The following is a 19,803-nucleotide window of genomic DNA, read 5'->3' on the forward strand; positions in this document are numbered from 1 at the left end:
GTAAGTATAATCAGTTTCATCAAAATGGAGCTAGTAAGAACAAGTACTTATAAAAATTGTCTTCAATACTTGGTAAGTATAATCAGTTTCATCAAAATGGAGCTAGTAAGAACAAGTACTTATAAAAACTGTCTTCAATACTTGGTAAGTATAATCAGTTTCATCAAAATGGAGCTAGTAAGAACAAGTACTTATAAAAACTGTCTTCAATACTTGGTAAGTATAATCAGTTTCATCAAAATGGAGCTAGTAAGAACAAGTACTTATAAAACTGTCTTCAATACTTGGTAAGTATAATCAGTTTCATCAAAATGGAGCTAGTAAGAACAAGTACTTATAAAACTGTCTTCAATACTTGGTAAGTATAATCAGTTTCATCAAAATGGAGCTAGTAAGAACAAGTACTTATAAAAACTGTCTTCAATACTTGGTAAGTATAATCAGTTTCATCAAAATGGAGCTAGTAAGAACAAGTACTTATAAAAACTGTCTTCAATACTTGGTAAGTATAATCAGTTTCATCAAAATGGAGCTAGTAAGAACAAGTACTTATAAAAATTGTCTTCAATACTTGGTAAGTATAATCAGTTTCATCAAAATGGAGCTAGTAAGAACAAGTACTTATAAAAACTGTCTTCAATACTTGGTAAGTATAATCAGTTTCATCAAAATGGAGCTAGTAAGAACAAGTACTTATAAAAATTGTCTTCAATACTTGGTAAGTATAATCAGTTTCATCAAAATAGAGCTAGTAAGAACAAGTACTTATAAAAACTGTCTTCAATACTTGGTAAGTATAATCAGTTTCATCAAAATGGAGCTAGTAAGAACAAGTACTTATAAAAACTGTCTTCATCAATTTGATGACAAATTTACATAAATTCCTTCTGTTTCTTTCTCCAATCTTTTAATCATGTTTGTGGTTTCACTTAAATTTTGGATTCTGAGCATCAATTTTAGGGTTACGTGAAATTAAGTTTAATAATAACTGTATTTCAAACATATAAAAATAATTATATGAACATCTGTGATATGAGTTTATCAGTTACAGCCATTGTATCTGAAGACTTTTTAACATCTTAATTTTAACAGGAGCAGAGTTATATTTGTATAAAAATGAAGTACTCTTTATTATACGTATATAAATATACTGTCACACTCATTAAACATCACTGAGTGAAACCATCCCTTATTTTTGTGGTTTTTTTTGAGCTGTGTTCATCCTGAAGTATTTTAAAAATTTTTAGTGCCAAGTCACTACCTTTGGCTCCAACTCTATCAAACAACCTGCCTTCTCCAGGTAAGTGTAAATCTCTACCCTATTCATCATATTATTATTTTATAACTTTTAAAGAAATAATGTCATTTTAAATAGACATGAATCCTGATGTATCCAGAGAGTGAAATTTTGACATCTGTGGGGGGGAATACAAAGAGTACTGAATGCTTATTATCCAAATAAAATAGTAGATACAGAGAGACAATTCCCAGTCCAGTGACCTGAAAACTGGAATGTTTCATAAATTGTTTATTCTTGTGAACGCTCCGTAAGCTTTGAGAAATTTCTTGTACCTGGACTTGTTTGGTGTTAATGATACACACTAATGAGAACACTAAAACTGTATGAAAAATTACTGCAAAAATAGATACTTAAAGATAAGTAAGTAAAAGTTTCTTGTAGACTTAATTTTTGATTAACTACTGGCACAGCTGCTTTGTTTCAGGGGCATGGTGAGTCGAAGCAGCACATCTAGTGCATGCCTTTTCATTGTGCAACTCTCTGTGTGAACTTGAATTTTTACTTCATTGTGAAAGTATCCAAAAGGCAAGTAAATAACAACCTTCTGTGTATGAATTTTATATCATTTGTATGTGTCTGGCTAAATTACCCCAAAACTTGAAAATTTGTCATGGATCAGGTTCCAGACTTTCTGGGATGATGTAAAGAAATGATTTGGAAACCATATTCTTAATTGGTATAACTACTCTGTTGTTCATCCTTAATCTACGTTAGAGTTTATTTATTGAAGTCTTTAGTTGTATCTACAGGCCTCAATATTAATAGCTGCTTTTTATGTTGTTTGTTGAAGTCTGCTGTATAATTAAATCTATGAACCTCAAAATTTGATCCTAAGTTAAACGAAGGAAGGTGTAGAACATCTGAATTTCATTAGAAGGTTCAGGAAGAATCACTATGGATCACTGGTCTAACATCTGAATTTCATTAGAAGGTTCAGGACGAATCACTATGGATCACTGGTCTAACATCTGAATTTCATTAGAAGGTTCAGGAAGAATCACTATGGATCACTGGTCTAACACCTGAATTTCATTAGAATGTTCAGGAAGAATCACTATGGATCACTGGTCTAACATCTGAATTTCATTAGATGGTTCAGGACGAATCACTATGGATCACTGGTCTAACATCTGAATTTCATTAGAAGGTTCAGGAAGAATCACTATGGATCACTGGTCTAACATCTGAATTTCATTAGAATGTTCAGGAAGTATCACTATGGATCACTGGTCTAACATCTGAATTTCATTAGAATGTTCAGGAAGAATCACTATGGATCACTGGTCTAACATCTGAATTTCATTAGAAGGTTCAGGACGAATCACTATGGATCACTGGTCTAACATCTGAATTTCATTAGAAGGTTCAGGATGAATCACTATGGATCACTGGTCTAACATCTGAATTTCATTAGAAGGTTCAGGAAGAATCACTATGGATCACTGGTCTAACATCTGAATTTCATTAGAAGGTTCAGGAAGAATCACTATGGATCACTGGTCTAACATCTGAATTTCATTACAAGGTTCAGGAAGAATCACTATGGATCACTGGTCCATGGCTCTGCCAGGACCTTGGCCTTTAAAGATGTTATACCCCATTCATCATGAAGGACTTTGACTCTGCACTGGGGCTTTCCACACTTCCCCAGTTCAGAGTTTATACATATAGTCTCTTGAACCTTATTTCCACCTTTACTGTTTGCAACTGTCTTTATTATGTGCTTCAAAACTTCGCTCCTTACCAAAGCATCCTACCTGGGGTTGTGTTTTCCTTGCTTGGTGGGCCATTCTTTTCCAGAATAGACGGTCTGCCATTGCTCCTTTTGGAGCAGTTGTATGGATTGGGTCTGTTTTTGGATAAAATTGCTGTATCTACTGGTCAGCCCATCCCACCATGGTTTATTATAGTCCCCAAATGTGACCTATCTTTAACTCATCTGAGAAAAACAGACACTCCCAATTGGAAATACTGTCTGCTATTTGCTGAACATCTTTGGAACCATCCTTCCATTTCTATTTATACAGATGGTTCAAAATCATGGCTTTGCCATGGTTTGTTGTGGTTCGGTGGTTGCGCACAGAATCCCCTGTGTAGCTTCTGTGTTCACTGCTGAACTGTATGCCATTTCTCTTGGCCTGGATCACATAGAAGCTAAGCAGTACTCAAATTACACTATTTATACTGACTCGCTTAGTTCTCTACTGGCCCTGGAATTGCTTCACGTTAGTTCTCACATTGTTCTCGCTGATATTCAAAACTGACTGGCCCATTTCTCTTTATCATCTACTTTTGTCCAGTTTTTCTGGATACCGGGCTACATTGGTATTCACAGGAACGAGCTCACTGACATCGCAGCTAAGTCTATCTGCTCTGGCACATAACACAGCTGTGCCTGTTCCATACATGGACTTATGGTCCTGTATTCGAGGCTCAGGTCCTTGCCAGTTGGCAGTTGACTTGGAATGAGCAACGTGACAACAAGCTTTTCTAAATAAAACCCTGTATTGGACTTTGGCCGTATTGCTTCCGTAAGGATTGGAAAGAGGAATTGTCCTAATTAGACTATACATTGGTCACAGTTTTTTAACTCATCTTTTTCTTTTATCTGGAACTGATGCACCAATGTACTGTGTGTGTAATACTCAGGTCACAATAAGCCAGATTTTACTTTCTGGCTGTTGTTATGACTCCCAATGATGGCACCATTTTAAACATGTTCCTGTCCAAAGGTTTGTCCATAATGTTAGACAGTGTTATTGGTGATGGTGACACTGTCCACCTTGGAAATGTTTTTAGGTTTTTGAAGGTTATTAATCTTTTTAATGGTATTTAATGTTTTTGAATTTATACATTAGATCTTTTTTTAATGTGATTCTCTTTTAAGAATCACAGTCCATCTAGTTTGATTTGAAATTAGAAAATGGCCGTAACATTAAATAACTTAAAACCAGGACTGGAAAGGCCAACTTCAGATGACTAATGCTGCTGTTTGAACTACCCTTTAGTCATCCTTGTGAGTTATTATTAGAATTTTGGTACAAGTCTTTTAAAACTTTTATTACTTCACTTTCTGAAAATGAGATGACTGATGGTGGTTTGTGTACTTATCTATTAGTCTTCCTGGTGAGTTATGATAATTACAGTTATGTTACAGAAAGTCCTTTACAACTTGTATTTCTGTAGTTTTTCTCTTTATGTTGTAAACTAGATGTAAACATTGGTTTTATGCTGTTTATGTTTTTTTAAACTGTTTTGTTTTATCTTAATTTCCTTTCATGAATTTTAATAAATTTACTTTAAGTTTTTACTAGACGTTTGGTGCAGATAGCCTAGCTGTTTTGTGCTATAAAACACTAAATCAACCAACCACCCAACCATTGTTACATAGTTCTTTCTGTGTTCAATGCTAGACTGTTTCTTCTGTTTGAATTTCACCTCCATTTCTTCTTCCGAAAGATGACATTGACATGAGAATTGGGCTGGAGATTTCTGTAATTAATAGTTTGCAGTTTTTAAATAGAGAAATTTGGGGCTGACTTGATGGGGCTTTTAGATTGTTAACAAATGAATGTCTAGTGATAATTTTTGGAGTTACAGGTCAGTTTTTTTGAGGAAACAAAATAGTCATAAAGTAACTTGCTGTTTAGTAGCACTATCAGCAGATTTAGGAATTAAAGTTTAATGGTTAACAGTAGAAGGCAATACCAAAGATTTGACATGTACCTTAAATTCTCAGATTGGATTATTCTAAATTTAGCCTGTTATAACACTAAGGAAACCAGTTATTTTCAGTTATTACTAAAACCATAAGAATGTAAGTTTATGGTTTCTTTTTGTAAGACTATTTAAGCTTTCTATAATGTTTTGTATAGTTTTAAAGACTTGATTTTTCTGTTAAACTGAAATTAAAAGAACTTTCCACTTAACAAAAAGGTCAAATAAAGCAGTTGAAAGTTATTTGAAACTAACAAATAATTAAAAACAAAAGTATGGTTAAAAATTGCATAAGTGACAGAAGTTAAATGAACAACAGGAAAGTTAGTTAAATTACTTATATTAAATAAAACAAAAATCTGTTTGACAGTATGATTACAGTCTTGGTTCCAAAGAACCAGGTGGTGACATAAAGTGTTAACCAGTTTTTGTTCTGGTAATTTGGTTGTGTTCAATCAGATTTTTTGATATTTCGGTAAAAGTGTCTTAACTTTTGTTTCTCCATTACAGAGCTCTTTCCTTATTTGTCCAAAAGGTTAAATGTTTCTACCGTAAAAGGTTTGTAGTTGTTCCAATCATAGCTGTTATAATTAAAGGTTTGTAGTTGTTCCAGTCATAGTTGTTATAATTAAAGGTTTGTAGTTGTTCCAGTCATAGTTGTTATAAATAAAGGTTTGTAGTTGTTCCAATCATAGTTGTTATAATTAAAGGTTTGTAGTTGTTCCTATGATACTCAATATAATTTAATGTACATTAATTACATTGTAAGTTATGAAACTGGTTTTAACAGTGTGTTGACTGGGTGATCAACGTGTAAGATACTAGCATATTAATTACATTTTAGGTTGTGGAACTATATAGCTGGTTTTCATTAATGACACAAAATCCTTTATTATACTCTGATTTAAATATAATAAAAATAAAGACTTTTAATGTGAAAATGGTTCTCTGTACTGAACACTTGGTGAATTAATTTATTCATTCATAAAAATAGTTTGTTTTTTTGTGTAATCTTTGCATGTAAGAGTATAACGTATCGTGGGATGAGAAAAAGTAAAACTGTATTTATTTATGTTTAATGTTTTAACACTAGATCCTGAGGTAGATGCTGCTGCTACAATGTTGGCATTGAAGAACGGGCCTTGTGTTCCAGACATGAACAGTAAGTCTTGCTGTTGTAAGAATGGGCCTTGTGTTCCAGACATGAACAGTAAGTCTTGGTGTTGTAAGAACGGGCCTTGTGTTCCAGACATGAACAGTAAGTCTTGCTGTTGTAAGAATGGGCCTTGTGTTCCAGACATGAACAGTAAGTCTTGGTGTTGTAAGAACGGGCCTTGTGTTCCAGACATGAACAGTAAGTCTTGCTGTTGTAAGAATGGGCCTTGTGCTCCAGACATGAACAGTAAGTCTTGGTGTTGTAAGAATGGGCCTTGTGTTCCAGACATGAACAGTAAGTCTTGCTGTTGTAAGAACGGGCCTTGTGTTTCAGACATGAACAGTAAGTCTTGCTGTTGTAAGAATGGGCCTTGTGTTCCAGACATGAACAGTAAGTCTTGGTGTTGTAAGAACGGGCCTTGTGTTCCAGACATGAACAGTAAGTCTTGGTGTTGTAAGAACGGGCCTTGTGTTCCAGACATGAACAGTAAGTCTTGCTGTTGTAAGAACGGGCCTTGTGTTCCAGACATGAACAGTAAGTCTTGGTGTTGTAAGAACGGGCCTTGTGTTCCAGACATGAACAGTAAGTCTTGGTGTTGTAAGAACGGGCCTTGTGTTCCAGACATGAACAGTAAGTCTTGCTATTGTAAGAACGGGCCTTGTGTTTCAGACATGAACAGTAAGTCTTGCTGTTGTAAGAATGGGCCTTGTGTTCCAGACATGAACAGTAAGTCTTGGTGTTGTAAGAACGGGCCTTGTGTTCCAGACATGAACAGTAAGTCTTGGTGTTGTAAGAGCGGGCCTTGTGTTCCAGACATGAACAGTAAGTCTTGCTGTTGTGTAAACGGACCTTGTGTTTCAGACATGAACAGTAAGTCTTGCTGTTGTAAGAACGGGCCTTGTGTTCCAGACATGAGCAGTAAGTCTTGCTGTTGTAAGAATGGGCCTTGTGTTCCAGACATGAACAGTAAGTCTTGCTGTTGTAAGAATGGGCCTTGTGTTCCAGACATGAACAGTAAGTCTTGCTGTTGTAAGAATGGACTTTGTGTTCCAAACATGAACAGTAAGTCTTGCTGTTGTCTTTGTTGTCCAGAAATTTTGAGGTAATTAATAGTGTTATATATTATAATTTATCTTGGCTGTATCTATGATTTATTATGTTATGTATTACAATTTCAAATAGCTAAAAATTTTAATTTTAATTTAGAAGTTAATTGAATGTTAATACGTATCATATTTATGATATTTGTCTAGAAGAACAATACACACAATTTTCTTTCTTAATAGAAATATATTTTAATATACAAACATCAATACAATATTTAATAATGGTTATTACAAAAAATATTACAAATATTGGTTTATAAACAAGAGTTTTACAAACTTATAAACAATACTGAGTCTTCTGTCAGGCCTAGAACTGGATATTTTATCGATGGTCCAAGACAAGCAAATTAATTCTGAATTGATATTATTACACCTCGCTCAAACCAGCTAGCTGTCTTTTCTTGGCTGGCCTTACACCTCTTACAAGATGACTTTTTACTGATGAAGATATTTTATATCCTCGAAGAAGTATTAATACCTAAAGTTAATTTACTGAAGTAGGATAGTTTATAATGTTTGAATCTATAAACATTCCTGGTTGAATTCTGAAACTTTCTTATTAATAAATGTTCATTGCAATTGTAGCTTCCAAAGTTTGTAGTATACTGATTGTAACTGACCAGCAATATTATTTGCCATCTCATGGCACACTGAGTTATAACCCCTCGGTGTGGATTCCTGTACGTGGTGAGGGGACCTCCCAGGGAAGGTTCTGTTCTATCTGGTTACCTTCTCTGGGATCTAAACATCCACCCACGTGTTTGCCGTGCGTGGCGACCCGTGAAGGGGAGGAGAAGATCCTGGTGGTTGAGGGGTCCAACCCTAACACACCACTTTGGCCTCAAATTCCTGTAGGCAGGCGGCCTTTGGGTGGCCCCCCAGGTCAATCGGCTGGTCCACTTGGGCTAGAGTCAACCAAGTACCAGTGTTGGAAGTTCTCAACGGGTGTTGTGGACATTGTGCCTGATGCTGGTGTTTGGGTATAGTGCTCACGAAACCCTGGCGTTGCTGCATTGTCCTTGCGTGACTTTGTAGTGCGTCCCCTTGTAGGGCTCCATGGTGGGTGGGGTCAGTGGGTACCGAAATTTTTCCTTTTCCTATGGATCCTCAAAAAATTTAAATAAAATTGTAAAAAAACAGTCAATGGGTAGCGACCACGTCTTGAATACTCAGAACAGCAATCTTCAACATCAGTAACACATGTACCTCATTTTCTTATATTACATTCTCTTTGGAAAAAACCTTTAGGGCAAATGTCCCCTTTTTTTTATTCAAAAGGGACTAGAGGGACTTGCTGGCTCTCAAAATCAGTAAAGAAACTTGATCTGGTGACATATTAGTTGAAACATCCACATCCCAACACAGTGAACTTCTGTTGAAATCAAAGGCAATTGGGGATATACCTATTGAGGTTACACCCATGCTGCCTTGAATTCTTCACGAGGAGTTATTGTTGAAAGGGATTTGAAGAGCGTTCCGAGTCAGAGATTCTCGCTGGTCTCTCCACTCAAGGAGTTTCTGCAGTGAGTAGCATCTCCACTTTCGCAAAGATGGAATTACACTGCCAACAAATACCCTCGTTTTAACATTTACTTCACCACGTGCACCTGCCACCATCAAGGCAGGTTATCTCATTGCAGGGTTGGCCATACATACCAAACCCTCTTGATGTTTCCAATGTCAGAGATTGGCCACTCAAAGACATCTTGTCGTGGTTCCCTGACATGTGCTCGTTGTGGAGGCAAGGACCACGATGCCTATGACTGTGACATGAACCCACATTGCGTAAACTGCAATGGTTCTCACCCCTCATACTTTCATTCTTGCCCAAAATGGTTGGAGGAAAAAGAGGTGCAGCGTTTGAAAACAACACATAACATTAGTTATCCTGAGGCTCGGAAATTGCTGTCCACAACTCCATCTCGGACATATGCTGCTGCACTTCATTCCACAACTACAGTGGGAGTGCAGACAGATCTCTGTGCCTCAAAGAATCGTTTTCAAAACAAATGAAAAGCCTTTTGACCTCCGTGGTTAAAAAGGTTGATGAATCAACTACCACACCTATCTCTGTCCCTCCCATACCTTCCAACACACCTCAAGATCCACGTCCTTCAGTTTCAAATACAGGCATTTCTTCTGATACATCTTTTTCTCCCACCACAAGAGACAACACAATTATTGGTTCGCGTCCTCAGTCACTAGATTCCCCTTCCAATAACAAAACCTGCCCACCGACACAGAGCAGGATCCATGGAGGTTGATAGACCTCCTCCAACTAAAGACAGTAAAGAAAAAAGGCGTGGTAAGTAAACCGAAGGGTTCTCCAGCCACTTCACCTACCGTTCTTAAAATGGCCACCTTGATACAATGGAACTGTCGAGGTTTACGTTCTAATCTGGATGATATCAAAGCGCTGATTGCTTCCTACCATCCTGTTTGTCTTTCTTTACAAGAAACATTTCTCAAAACTGCTGATACTGTCTCCATTCGGCAGTTTTCTCTGTACAGAAATGACAGGTTGTGTGATGGTCGAGTACATGGAGGGTGGCACTGTTGGTTGATCAACATGCGTGCCCACCCTGTCTTTGTCACTCAACACACCCTTGGAGGCTGTAGCCATCCGTGTTTCCTTGGGTCATACCATCACTGTTTGTTCTCTGTACCTGTCCCCTGGAAAGACATATGATCAATCAGATCTGGATGCTCTCGTTGAACAATTGCCATCTCCGTTTCTAATCCTAGGGATTTTAATGGACATCATCCCCTCTGGGAAGTGCTATTATTGATGCGAGGGGCGATCTGTAGAGCGGATGCTCTCTGATCACAATCTTTCTCTTTTCAATACTGGTTCTTCCACTTACTTTCATGCACCTAGTCAGTCCTTTACGCTATTGATCTCTCAGTTTGCTCCCCTTCATTATTTTCCCATTTTCATGGAGGGTTGACAGTAATCCACTAGGCAGTGATCATTTTCCAATCCTTATAAGAGAGACTGGCGTGGTCGATGCCACCCTACCAGCGTGCCCGGTGGAAGCTGGATCAGGCAGACTGGTCCACTTTCACTGCTCTCGCAGAACAGATCCTACCATCGTAAATCAGCCATCAATAGACGACTGTGTAGCAGCGGTAACTGACTGTATTACACATGCAGCTGCTCAGTGTATTCCTAAAACCTCGACACGTTTTCCACGATATCCTCGTCCGTGGTGGAATCCTGCTTGCCACTTAGCAGCGGAAGGCTCAAAGCGGGCCTGGGATACTTTTCGTAGATATCCCACACTTTCAAACCGGGTTGCTTTCCAGCGGGCCCGTGCACATGCTAGGTGGGTAAGGCGTCACAGCCAGAAGGAATCTTGGATTAAGTTCACAACCAGTATATCTTCTACCACCAGTTCCAAGATCATATGGGACAGGATTGAAAGGTTAATGGACACTACAATTCTGTCCCCTCTCGATCTTACTCTCTGATGGTCAGGAGGTGACTGATGTTGGAACATCGCTAACACTCTAGGTGAAAGCTTTTGCGGGTATCTAGCACTTCTGCTTGTTCCTCCACCTTCCTGGCTATCAAGACTCGGGCGGGCGATCACCTCTTTCCTTTGAACTAACTGTTTCTTTGACTATAATCGTCCTTTTACCCTGGTGGAACTAAAAATGGCCCTTCATCGGTCTGCCAGTACGTCTGTTGGACCTGATGATATTCATTATGACATGCTGCACCATTTATCTCCTGCTTCTCTTAATGTCCTTCTGATTGTTTTCAACGGATCTGGCAGAAGAATGTTTTCCTGATGCTTGGCCAGGCTATTATTTTACCTTTCTCTAAGCCAGGGAAAGATCCCAAGATTCCTTCAAACTACCGTCCAATTGCTTTGTGAGCTGTCTCTGTAAGACATTAGAAAGGATGGTTAATGCTCGTCTTGTTTGGTTCCTTGAATCAAACAACCTCCTCTCGCCCACACAGTGTGGGTTCCGTCGACAACACTCCACCACAGACCACCTAATTCGTCTTGAAACATCTATCAGAGAAGCCTTTCTCAACCGCCAACATCTTGTATCAATATTCTTTGACATAGAGAAGGCTTACGACACAACATGGAGGTATGGCGTTTTGCGAGACCTCCATACATATGGGTTACGTGGCCATCTACCCATGTTTATTAAAAAATTTTTAATGGACAGGAGATTCCAGGTTCGTGTGGGTTCGACACTTTCCGTTCTTTTGTACAGGAACTTGGAGTCCCTCAAGGATGTGTATTGAGTGTTACACTCTTCAGTATAAAGATAAATGCCATCACTGAACAACTCCCTCTCACTGTTGCTTGAATGGGCTGTATGTCGATGACTTTCACATCTCATGTCAGTCGTCAAACATGAGATATATTGAGCGGCAACTACAAACCGCCCTCAATTGTGTAATGCGGAAGTGGACTATGGCGAACGGCTTTAATTTCTCTCTCTCCAAAACTGTGTGCATGCACTTTTGCCGTCGACGGGGTATTCACCCTGATCCTGAACTTCATATCGGTGGAGTTTTGCTGCCAGTTGTCCGGAGACCAAGTTCTTGGGGCTTATCTTTGATCGTAAACTGACCTTTATACCACACTTAAAGCAGCTTCGGGTCAAATGCACAAGAGCACTGAACATCCTCCGTGTTCTCTCTTCTACCAGTTGGGGGCAGATCGCTGTTCAATGTTAAAGGTATATCGTGCTCTTATTAGATCGAAACTTCGATTATGGATCAATGGTCTATGGCTCTGCCAGACCCTCAACCTTAAAGATGCTGGACCCGTTCATCACCAAGGACTTGACTCTGCACTGGAGCTTTCCGTACCTCCCAGTTCAAAGTATATACATTGAATCTCATGAACCTTCTCTACACCTTCGCCGTTTGCAACTATCTTTACAATATACTTGAAACTTCATTCCTTACCAAAGCATCCCACCTGGAAATGTGTTTTCCTTCCTCGGTGGGCAGTACTTTTCAGAACAGGCGATCTGTCATTGCTCCGTTTGGCCTTAGCATCCGGAAGCAATTGGATGAATTGGGTCTGTCTTTGGATAACATTGCATGTTCCACAGGTTGGCCCATCCCACCATGGCTTATTACAGCCCCAAATGTGACCTTTCTTTCAGTCACCTAAAAGGCAGATACTCCAGATTGGAAGTACCGTCTTTTATTCAATGAATATCTTTCAAACAATCATTCAGTTCCTATTTATACAGATGGTTCCAAATCAGGTAATTCAGTGGGCTCTGCTATGGTTTGCTATGGATCAGTAGTTGCCGCAGAATCCCTTCTACAGCTTCTGTGTTCACTGCTGAACTGTATGCCATATCTCTTGCCCTGGATCATATTGCAGCTGAGCAGTACTCCAACTGCACTATTTATACTGATTCGCTTAGTTCTATACTTGCCTTGGAATCGCTACGTTGGCTCACATCCTATTCTCGCTGATATTCGTAACCGACTGGCCCGTTTCTCATTAGCAGCTACTTCAATCCAGTTTTCTGGATACCAGGCCATGTTGGTATTGCGGGAACGAGCTTGCAGACATGGCAGCTAAATATGTCTGCTTCAGCACCATCACTCCTATGCCTATTCGTACATGGACTATGGTGTTATCTTCAAGGGTCGGCTCCGTGCCAGCTGGCAGTCCACTTGGGTGAGCAACGTGACAACAAACTTTTCCAAATCAAACCCAAAATTGGACTTTGGCCATCTAGCTTCCGTAAAGTTCGGAAGGAGGAAGTTGTTCTCACTAGGCTACGCATTGGTCACAGTTTTTTAACTCATCATTTTCTTTTATCTGGAACTGATGCACCAATGTGTAATTTGTGTAACACTCAAATCACTATCAGCCACATTTTACTTTCTTGCCATCGTTACAATTCTCAACGACGGCAATATTTTAAACATATTTTTTCCCAGGGTCAATCTGTAACATTGGACAGAGTTATTGGTGATGGTGACTCTGTCCACCTTGATAATGTTTTTAATTTTTTAATGGCCATTAACCTTTTTAATCTCATTTAAGTGTTGCATGTTTATTCATTACACCTTTTTAATTGTGGTTCCTTTTTTACAGTTTTAATCTCTCATTCAATTTGACATTGGACAATAGCCAGAACATTAAATAACTCGACACCAGGACTGGAAAGGCCAACTTCAGGTGACTAACGCTCCTGTTTGAACTATCCGTTTGAACTACTCGTTAGTCATCCTGGCGAGTTGTTATTATACTTTTACTGCATGTCATTTCACACTTTTACTAATTAACTTTTTAGTACTGGCCATATGACTCATAACCCGGAACCAGGACTGGAAAGACCAACTTCAGGTGACTGACGGTGGTTTTTATACTTACTTGTTAGTCTTCCTGGCGGGTTACGATCATTACCATTCTGCTACAGGTAGTTCTTTACAACTTTGTTGACTGGATGTCAACATTGGTTTTTACGCCATTTTCTGTCTTAATTGCCGTTTTGCTTTTATCTTCAATTACTTCTACAAATTTTACTCTATTTACTTGACTTTATCCTTTTACTGGACATTTGGCTACTCATTATTACGATTTTATGGAGTGTCTTTTAAAACTTTTAATTTCTTTTACATTTTGATAATAGCTGCTATGACACATAACCCAGAACCAGGACTGGAAAGGCCAACTTCAGGTGATTGACGGTGGTTCTTGAACTTACCTGTTAATCTTCCTGGCGGGTTATGATCATTACCTTTTTGCTAGAGTAAATACCTTACAACTTCTTATACTCTACCTTTTATTTTATTACCTGTTAATCTTCCTGGCGGGTTATGATCATTACCTTTTGCTAGAGTAAATACCTTACAACTTCTTATACTCTACCTTTTATCTTAACATTGTAGACTAGGTGTCAACATTGGTTTTATACTTTTTTGTTTTACCTTCAGTTCTATTTATGTCTGTTACTACATTTATTTATTTATTTATTTATTTATTTTTTTACATTTTTACCGAATGTCTGGCGCAGATAGCCTCGCTGCTTTGTGCCATAAAACACTAAATCAATCAATCAATCAAACTGAGTTATAAACTTTCAGGAGAGGTTCTACGAAGTTCAGTTGGCAACAATACTGGCAATCACCTTGTTGATTCTTACGCTCAAGAACCTTCTACAAATTTAGATAACAGGCGGAAGATACACAATACACATATAACGATGTATGCCACTTGCATCAAACTGAAACAAACGTGGGTATTAAAATAAATGTATACAGTAAATTTGTTACAGTCCTGATGTCTTTCTGTGTCCTTACTCTCCAAGTAGACCTCGTGCTCCTATTTTATTAAGTTCAGATGGATAAACTCCGTACAAATATCAATCCTGAAATACAAAACAGTTGTATTAACATGATTTTGAACAAATGTAACTGTAAAGTAACATTCAAATCAACATAGAATCTTGTATATGTATACAGTCTATGCTGACAGCTATCCTATACACTCAGCCTGTGGATATGTTACATGAAAACACAAGACAATCTGCACTTTGTGGCAGTAGTCGCATTAATATAAGAATGACCGTCATTCCTATTATTTGATTAGAATATCCTAAAAGTCAGCAGTGGGTGGTACAGACTAGTTGACTTTCTTCTATTGGGTTACTTCAAATTTAGGGACAACATGGACAGATATTGATGAGTAGCTTTACGCATAAAATCCAATGAAACAAATTTCAGTTATTTAATGTACTGAATATTGCAAAATATATTATTTGACTTACAACTAATATATATTTATATTATTATTTATTATATATTTCTTTGTGGCTTATCAGTTGAAATGTGCAATGATTATGTCAAAATTGTTAACAGTGAGAACAAACATTTCTCTTTGTTTTATAGAATTAATTACTTTAAAGTAACCAGTCATATACTCACACACCCATGTTTCTAGGTTTAATGTGGTGGTATATTATTTTCAGAATATTGTGAAGAGTCGGAAAACACAATTTCTTCAAGTGGGAGAAAACAAAGAAGCGACACTTCAGGTTAAGGTCAGCCTGTTTAATATGTGTGCTTCTATGACCTTAACAGTACCAACTGATTTAGAGACCTTCACAGTACCAACTGATTTAGAGAGCTATCTTTGTTAATCTATGTGTGTACTAATTTAATTATAATTTCATCATCTTAGTCTAACCAGAGTTATGTTTTGATAAATAATTTTAAGATTTGGAAATATGGACAACATGTAATGTCTGAAACACTGAGATGTACTCAATAATTAAGAAAGAAATACTTGAAAGTTTTGGAATTTATTTTTTATTTAATGATTAATTATTTGGAAATCTCAATATTACATTTATCATGAATTTATTAAAATCAATGAAAACATTTGTAACATTAGTTAACATTCTTTACAAATATAGAGATAAACTGTACACTCTTTACATATATATGGATAAACTGTACACTCTTTACATATATATAGATAAACTGTACACTCTTTACATATATATAGATAAACTGTACACTCTTTACATATATATAGATAAACTGTACAATCTTTATATATATAGAGAGATAAACTGTACACTCTTTACATATGTATAGATAAACTGTACACTCTTTACATATATAGATAAACTGTACACTCTTTATATATAGAGAGAGATAAACTGTACACTCTTTACATATGTATAGATAAACTGTACACTCTTTACATATGTATAGATAAACTGTACACTCTTTACATATATATAGATAAACTGTACACTCTTTATATATATATAGAGATAAACTGTACACTCTTTATATATATATATAGAGATAAACTGTACACTCTTTACATATATATAGATAAACTGTACACTCTTTACATATATATAGATAAACTGTACACTCTTTACATATATATAGATAAACTGTACACTCTTTACATATATATAGATAAACTGTACACTCTTTACATATGTATAGATAAACTGTACACTCTTTACATATATATAGATAAACTGTACACTCTTTATATATATATAGAGATAAACTGTACACTCTTTACATATATATAGATAAACTGTACACTCTTTACATATATATAGATAAACTGTACACTCTTTACATATATATAGATAAACTGTACACTCTTTACATATATAGAGATAAACTGTACACTCTTTACATGTATAGAGATAAACTGTACACTCTTTACATATACATAGATAAACTGTACACTCTTTACATATATAGAGATAAACTGTACACTCTTTACATATATATAGATAAACTCTACACTCTTTACATATATATAGATAAACTGTACACTCTTTACATATATAGATAAACTGTACACTCTTTACATATATATAGATAAACTGTACACTCTTTACATATTCAGAGAGATACGCTGTACGCCCTTTACATGTGTATAGATAAACTGTACACTCTTTACATATTCAGAGAGATACGCTGTACGCCCTTTACATGTGTATAGATAAACTGTACACTCTTTACATATATAGATAAACTGTACACTCTTTATATATATAGAGAGATAAACTGTACACTCTTTACATATGTATAGATAAACTGTACACTCTTTACATATATATAGATAAACTGTACACTCTTTACATATGTATAGATAAACTGTACACTCTTTACATATATATAGATAAACTGTACACTCTTTATATATATATAGAGATAAACTGTACACTCTTTACATATATATAGATAAACTGTACACTCTTTACATATATATAGATAAACTGTACACTCTTTACATATATAGAGATAAACTGTACACTCTTTACATATATAGAGATAAACTGTACACTCTTTACATATATAGAGATAAACTGTACACTCTTTACATATATAGAGATAAACTGTACACTCTTTACATATACATAGATAAACTGTACACTCTTTACATATATAGAGATAAACTGTACACTCTTTACATATATATAGATAAACTGTACACTCTTTACATATATATAGATAAACTGTACACTCTTTACATATATATAGATAAACTGTACACTCTTTACATATATATAGATAAACTGTACACTCTTTACATATATATAGATAAACTGTACACTCTTTACATATATAGAGATAAACTGTACACTCTTTACATATATAGAGATAAACTGTACACTCTTTACATATATATAGATAAACTGTACACTCTTTACATATATATAGATAAACTGTACACTCTTTACATATATATAGATAAACTGTACACTCTTTACATATATATAGATAAACTGTACACTCTTTACATATACATAGATAAACTGTACACTCTTTACATATATATATAGATAAACTGTACACTCTTTACATATATATAGATAAACTGTACACTCTTTACATATATATAGATAAACTGTACACTCTTTACATATATATAGATAAACTGTACACTCTTTACATATATATAGATAATCTGTACACTCTTTACATATTCAGAGAGATAAACTGTACACTCTTTACATATATAGAGATAAACTGTACACTCTTTACATATATATAGATAAACTGTACACTCTTTACATATATATAGATAAACTGTACACTCTTTACATATATAGAGATAAACTGTACACTCTTTACATATATATAGATAAACTGTACACTCTTTACATATATATAGATAAACTGTACACTCTTTACATATATATAGATAATCTGTACACTCTTTACATATTCAGAGAGATAAACTGTACACTCTTTACATATTCAGAGAGATAAACTGTACACTCTTTACATATATATAGATAAACTGTACACTCTTTACATATATATAGATAAACTGTACACTCTTTACATATATAGAGATAAACTGTACACTCTTTACATATATAGAGATAAACTGTACACTCTTTACATATATATAGATAAACTGTACACTCTTTACATATATATAGATAAACTGTACACTCTTTACATATATATAGATAATCTGTACACTCTTTACATATTCAGAGAGATAAACTGTACACTCTTTACATATATATAGATAAACTGTACACTCTTTACATATATATAGATAAACTGTACACTCTTTACATATATATAGATAATCTGTACACTCTTTACATATATAGAGATAAACTGTACACTCTTTACATATATATAGATAAACTGTACACTCTTTACATATATATAGATAAACTGTACACTCTTTACATATATAGAGATAAACTGTACACTCTTTACATATATATAGATAAACTGTACACTCTTTACATATATATAGATAAACTGTACACTCTTTACATATATATAGATAAACTGTACACTCTTTACATATATATAGATAATCTGTACACTCTTTACATATTCAGAGAGATAAACTGTACACTCTTTACATATATATAGATAAACTGTACACTCTTTACATATATATAGATAAACTGTACACTCTTTACATATATATAGATAAACTGTACACTCTTTACATATATATAGATAAACTGTACACTCTTTACATATATATAGATAAACTGTACACTCTTTACATATATATAGATAAACTGTACACTCTTTACATATATATAGATAATCTGTACACTCTTTACATATATATAGATAATCTGTACACTCTTTACATATTCAGAGAGATACGCTGTACGCCCTTTACATATTCAGAGAGATACGCTGTACGCCCTTTACAGATGTAGCGAGATGTACATGTACAGCATCTTAAATCTGTTCTGCAATATCTTTTAACCATTTTGTAACAGACTTGATATACACATTTGTGCACATTATATATTTATACTATCACTTTTCATACAACATGTATCTTTACTAAATTTGTTAGAATTTTAGTGAACATTACAAGCATATTTCACACAAAGAATCATATTTTTTAGTATGTTTACTAAAGATTTGTTTGTGAAATTATAGAGTCTTTTTTCTTACTACTCTGAGTGTAAAGCTATTTCATGTTGTGTTAAAAAATAATCCTTTGTCTCAAAAGTATCAAATGTTGTGTTTGTTATCTCTAAGACTTCCTAACTCATTTCAATCAAATATTTGTTTTCAGTAAGACTTTATATTTTATCGTATTTTTTCTACCCTAACTATAGAGGGTCAATTTGACCGATATTGCAATCATCATAAAAGATTAAGAACTTCATATAAATTATGCATTTTATGTTCTAGAATTACTACAGATTAGAACACAAAAATATAAATGTTTACTGTAAATAGATTAAACCTTATATCATTATATATTTATTACTTTAATTATATTGATCTTCCAGTCATGCCTGGCTAACAGTACAGAAGTAAGTATGATGCAGCACATGTGCACTTGTTATTGTATCCAATAATACAAGACTGACCTTTAATCTTTTCAAAGTGACTTTGTCTTGATCATGTTTTACATTTACTGGTATTTTGTGATATATGGTCACATTTCAGTTATTATACGTTATATATATATGTATATAGATTATTAATATTCAGAAATAAGTTATGAAACTTATATTTTTTAAAATACAGAACAATAAAT

General features: G+C 35.2%; 1 protein-coding gene across 1 annotated transcript in view; it reads left to right on the forward strand.

Annotated features, from left to right (window-relative positions):
• Positions 1 to 19,803, forward strand: part of LOC143254606 (uncharacterized) — a gene marked incomplete at its 5' end in the record, with an annotated part of 75,305 nt that overhangs the window by 53,486 nt on the left and 2,016 nt on the right. Inside the window, 3 exon segments of the mRNA XM_076509753.1 lie at positions 1,248 to 1,300; positions 5,528 to 5,575; positions 6,111 to 7,275. Of these exon segments, the coding sequence (XP_076365868.1) occupies positions 1,248 to 1,300; positions 5,528 to 5,575; positions 6,111 to 7,275 (1,266 nt within the window).

The sequence above is a fragment of the Tachypleus tridentatus genome, chromosome 6, assembly GCF_004210375.1.
Source record: "Tachypleus tridentatus isolate NWPU-2018 chromosome 6, ASM421037v1, whole genome shotgun sequence".
Classification (NCBI taxonomy): Eukaryota; Metazoa; Arthropoda; class Merostomata; order Xiphosura; family Limulidae; genus Tachypleus; species Tachypleus tridentatus.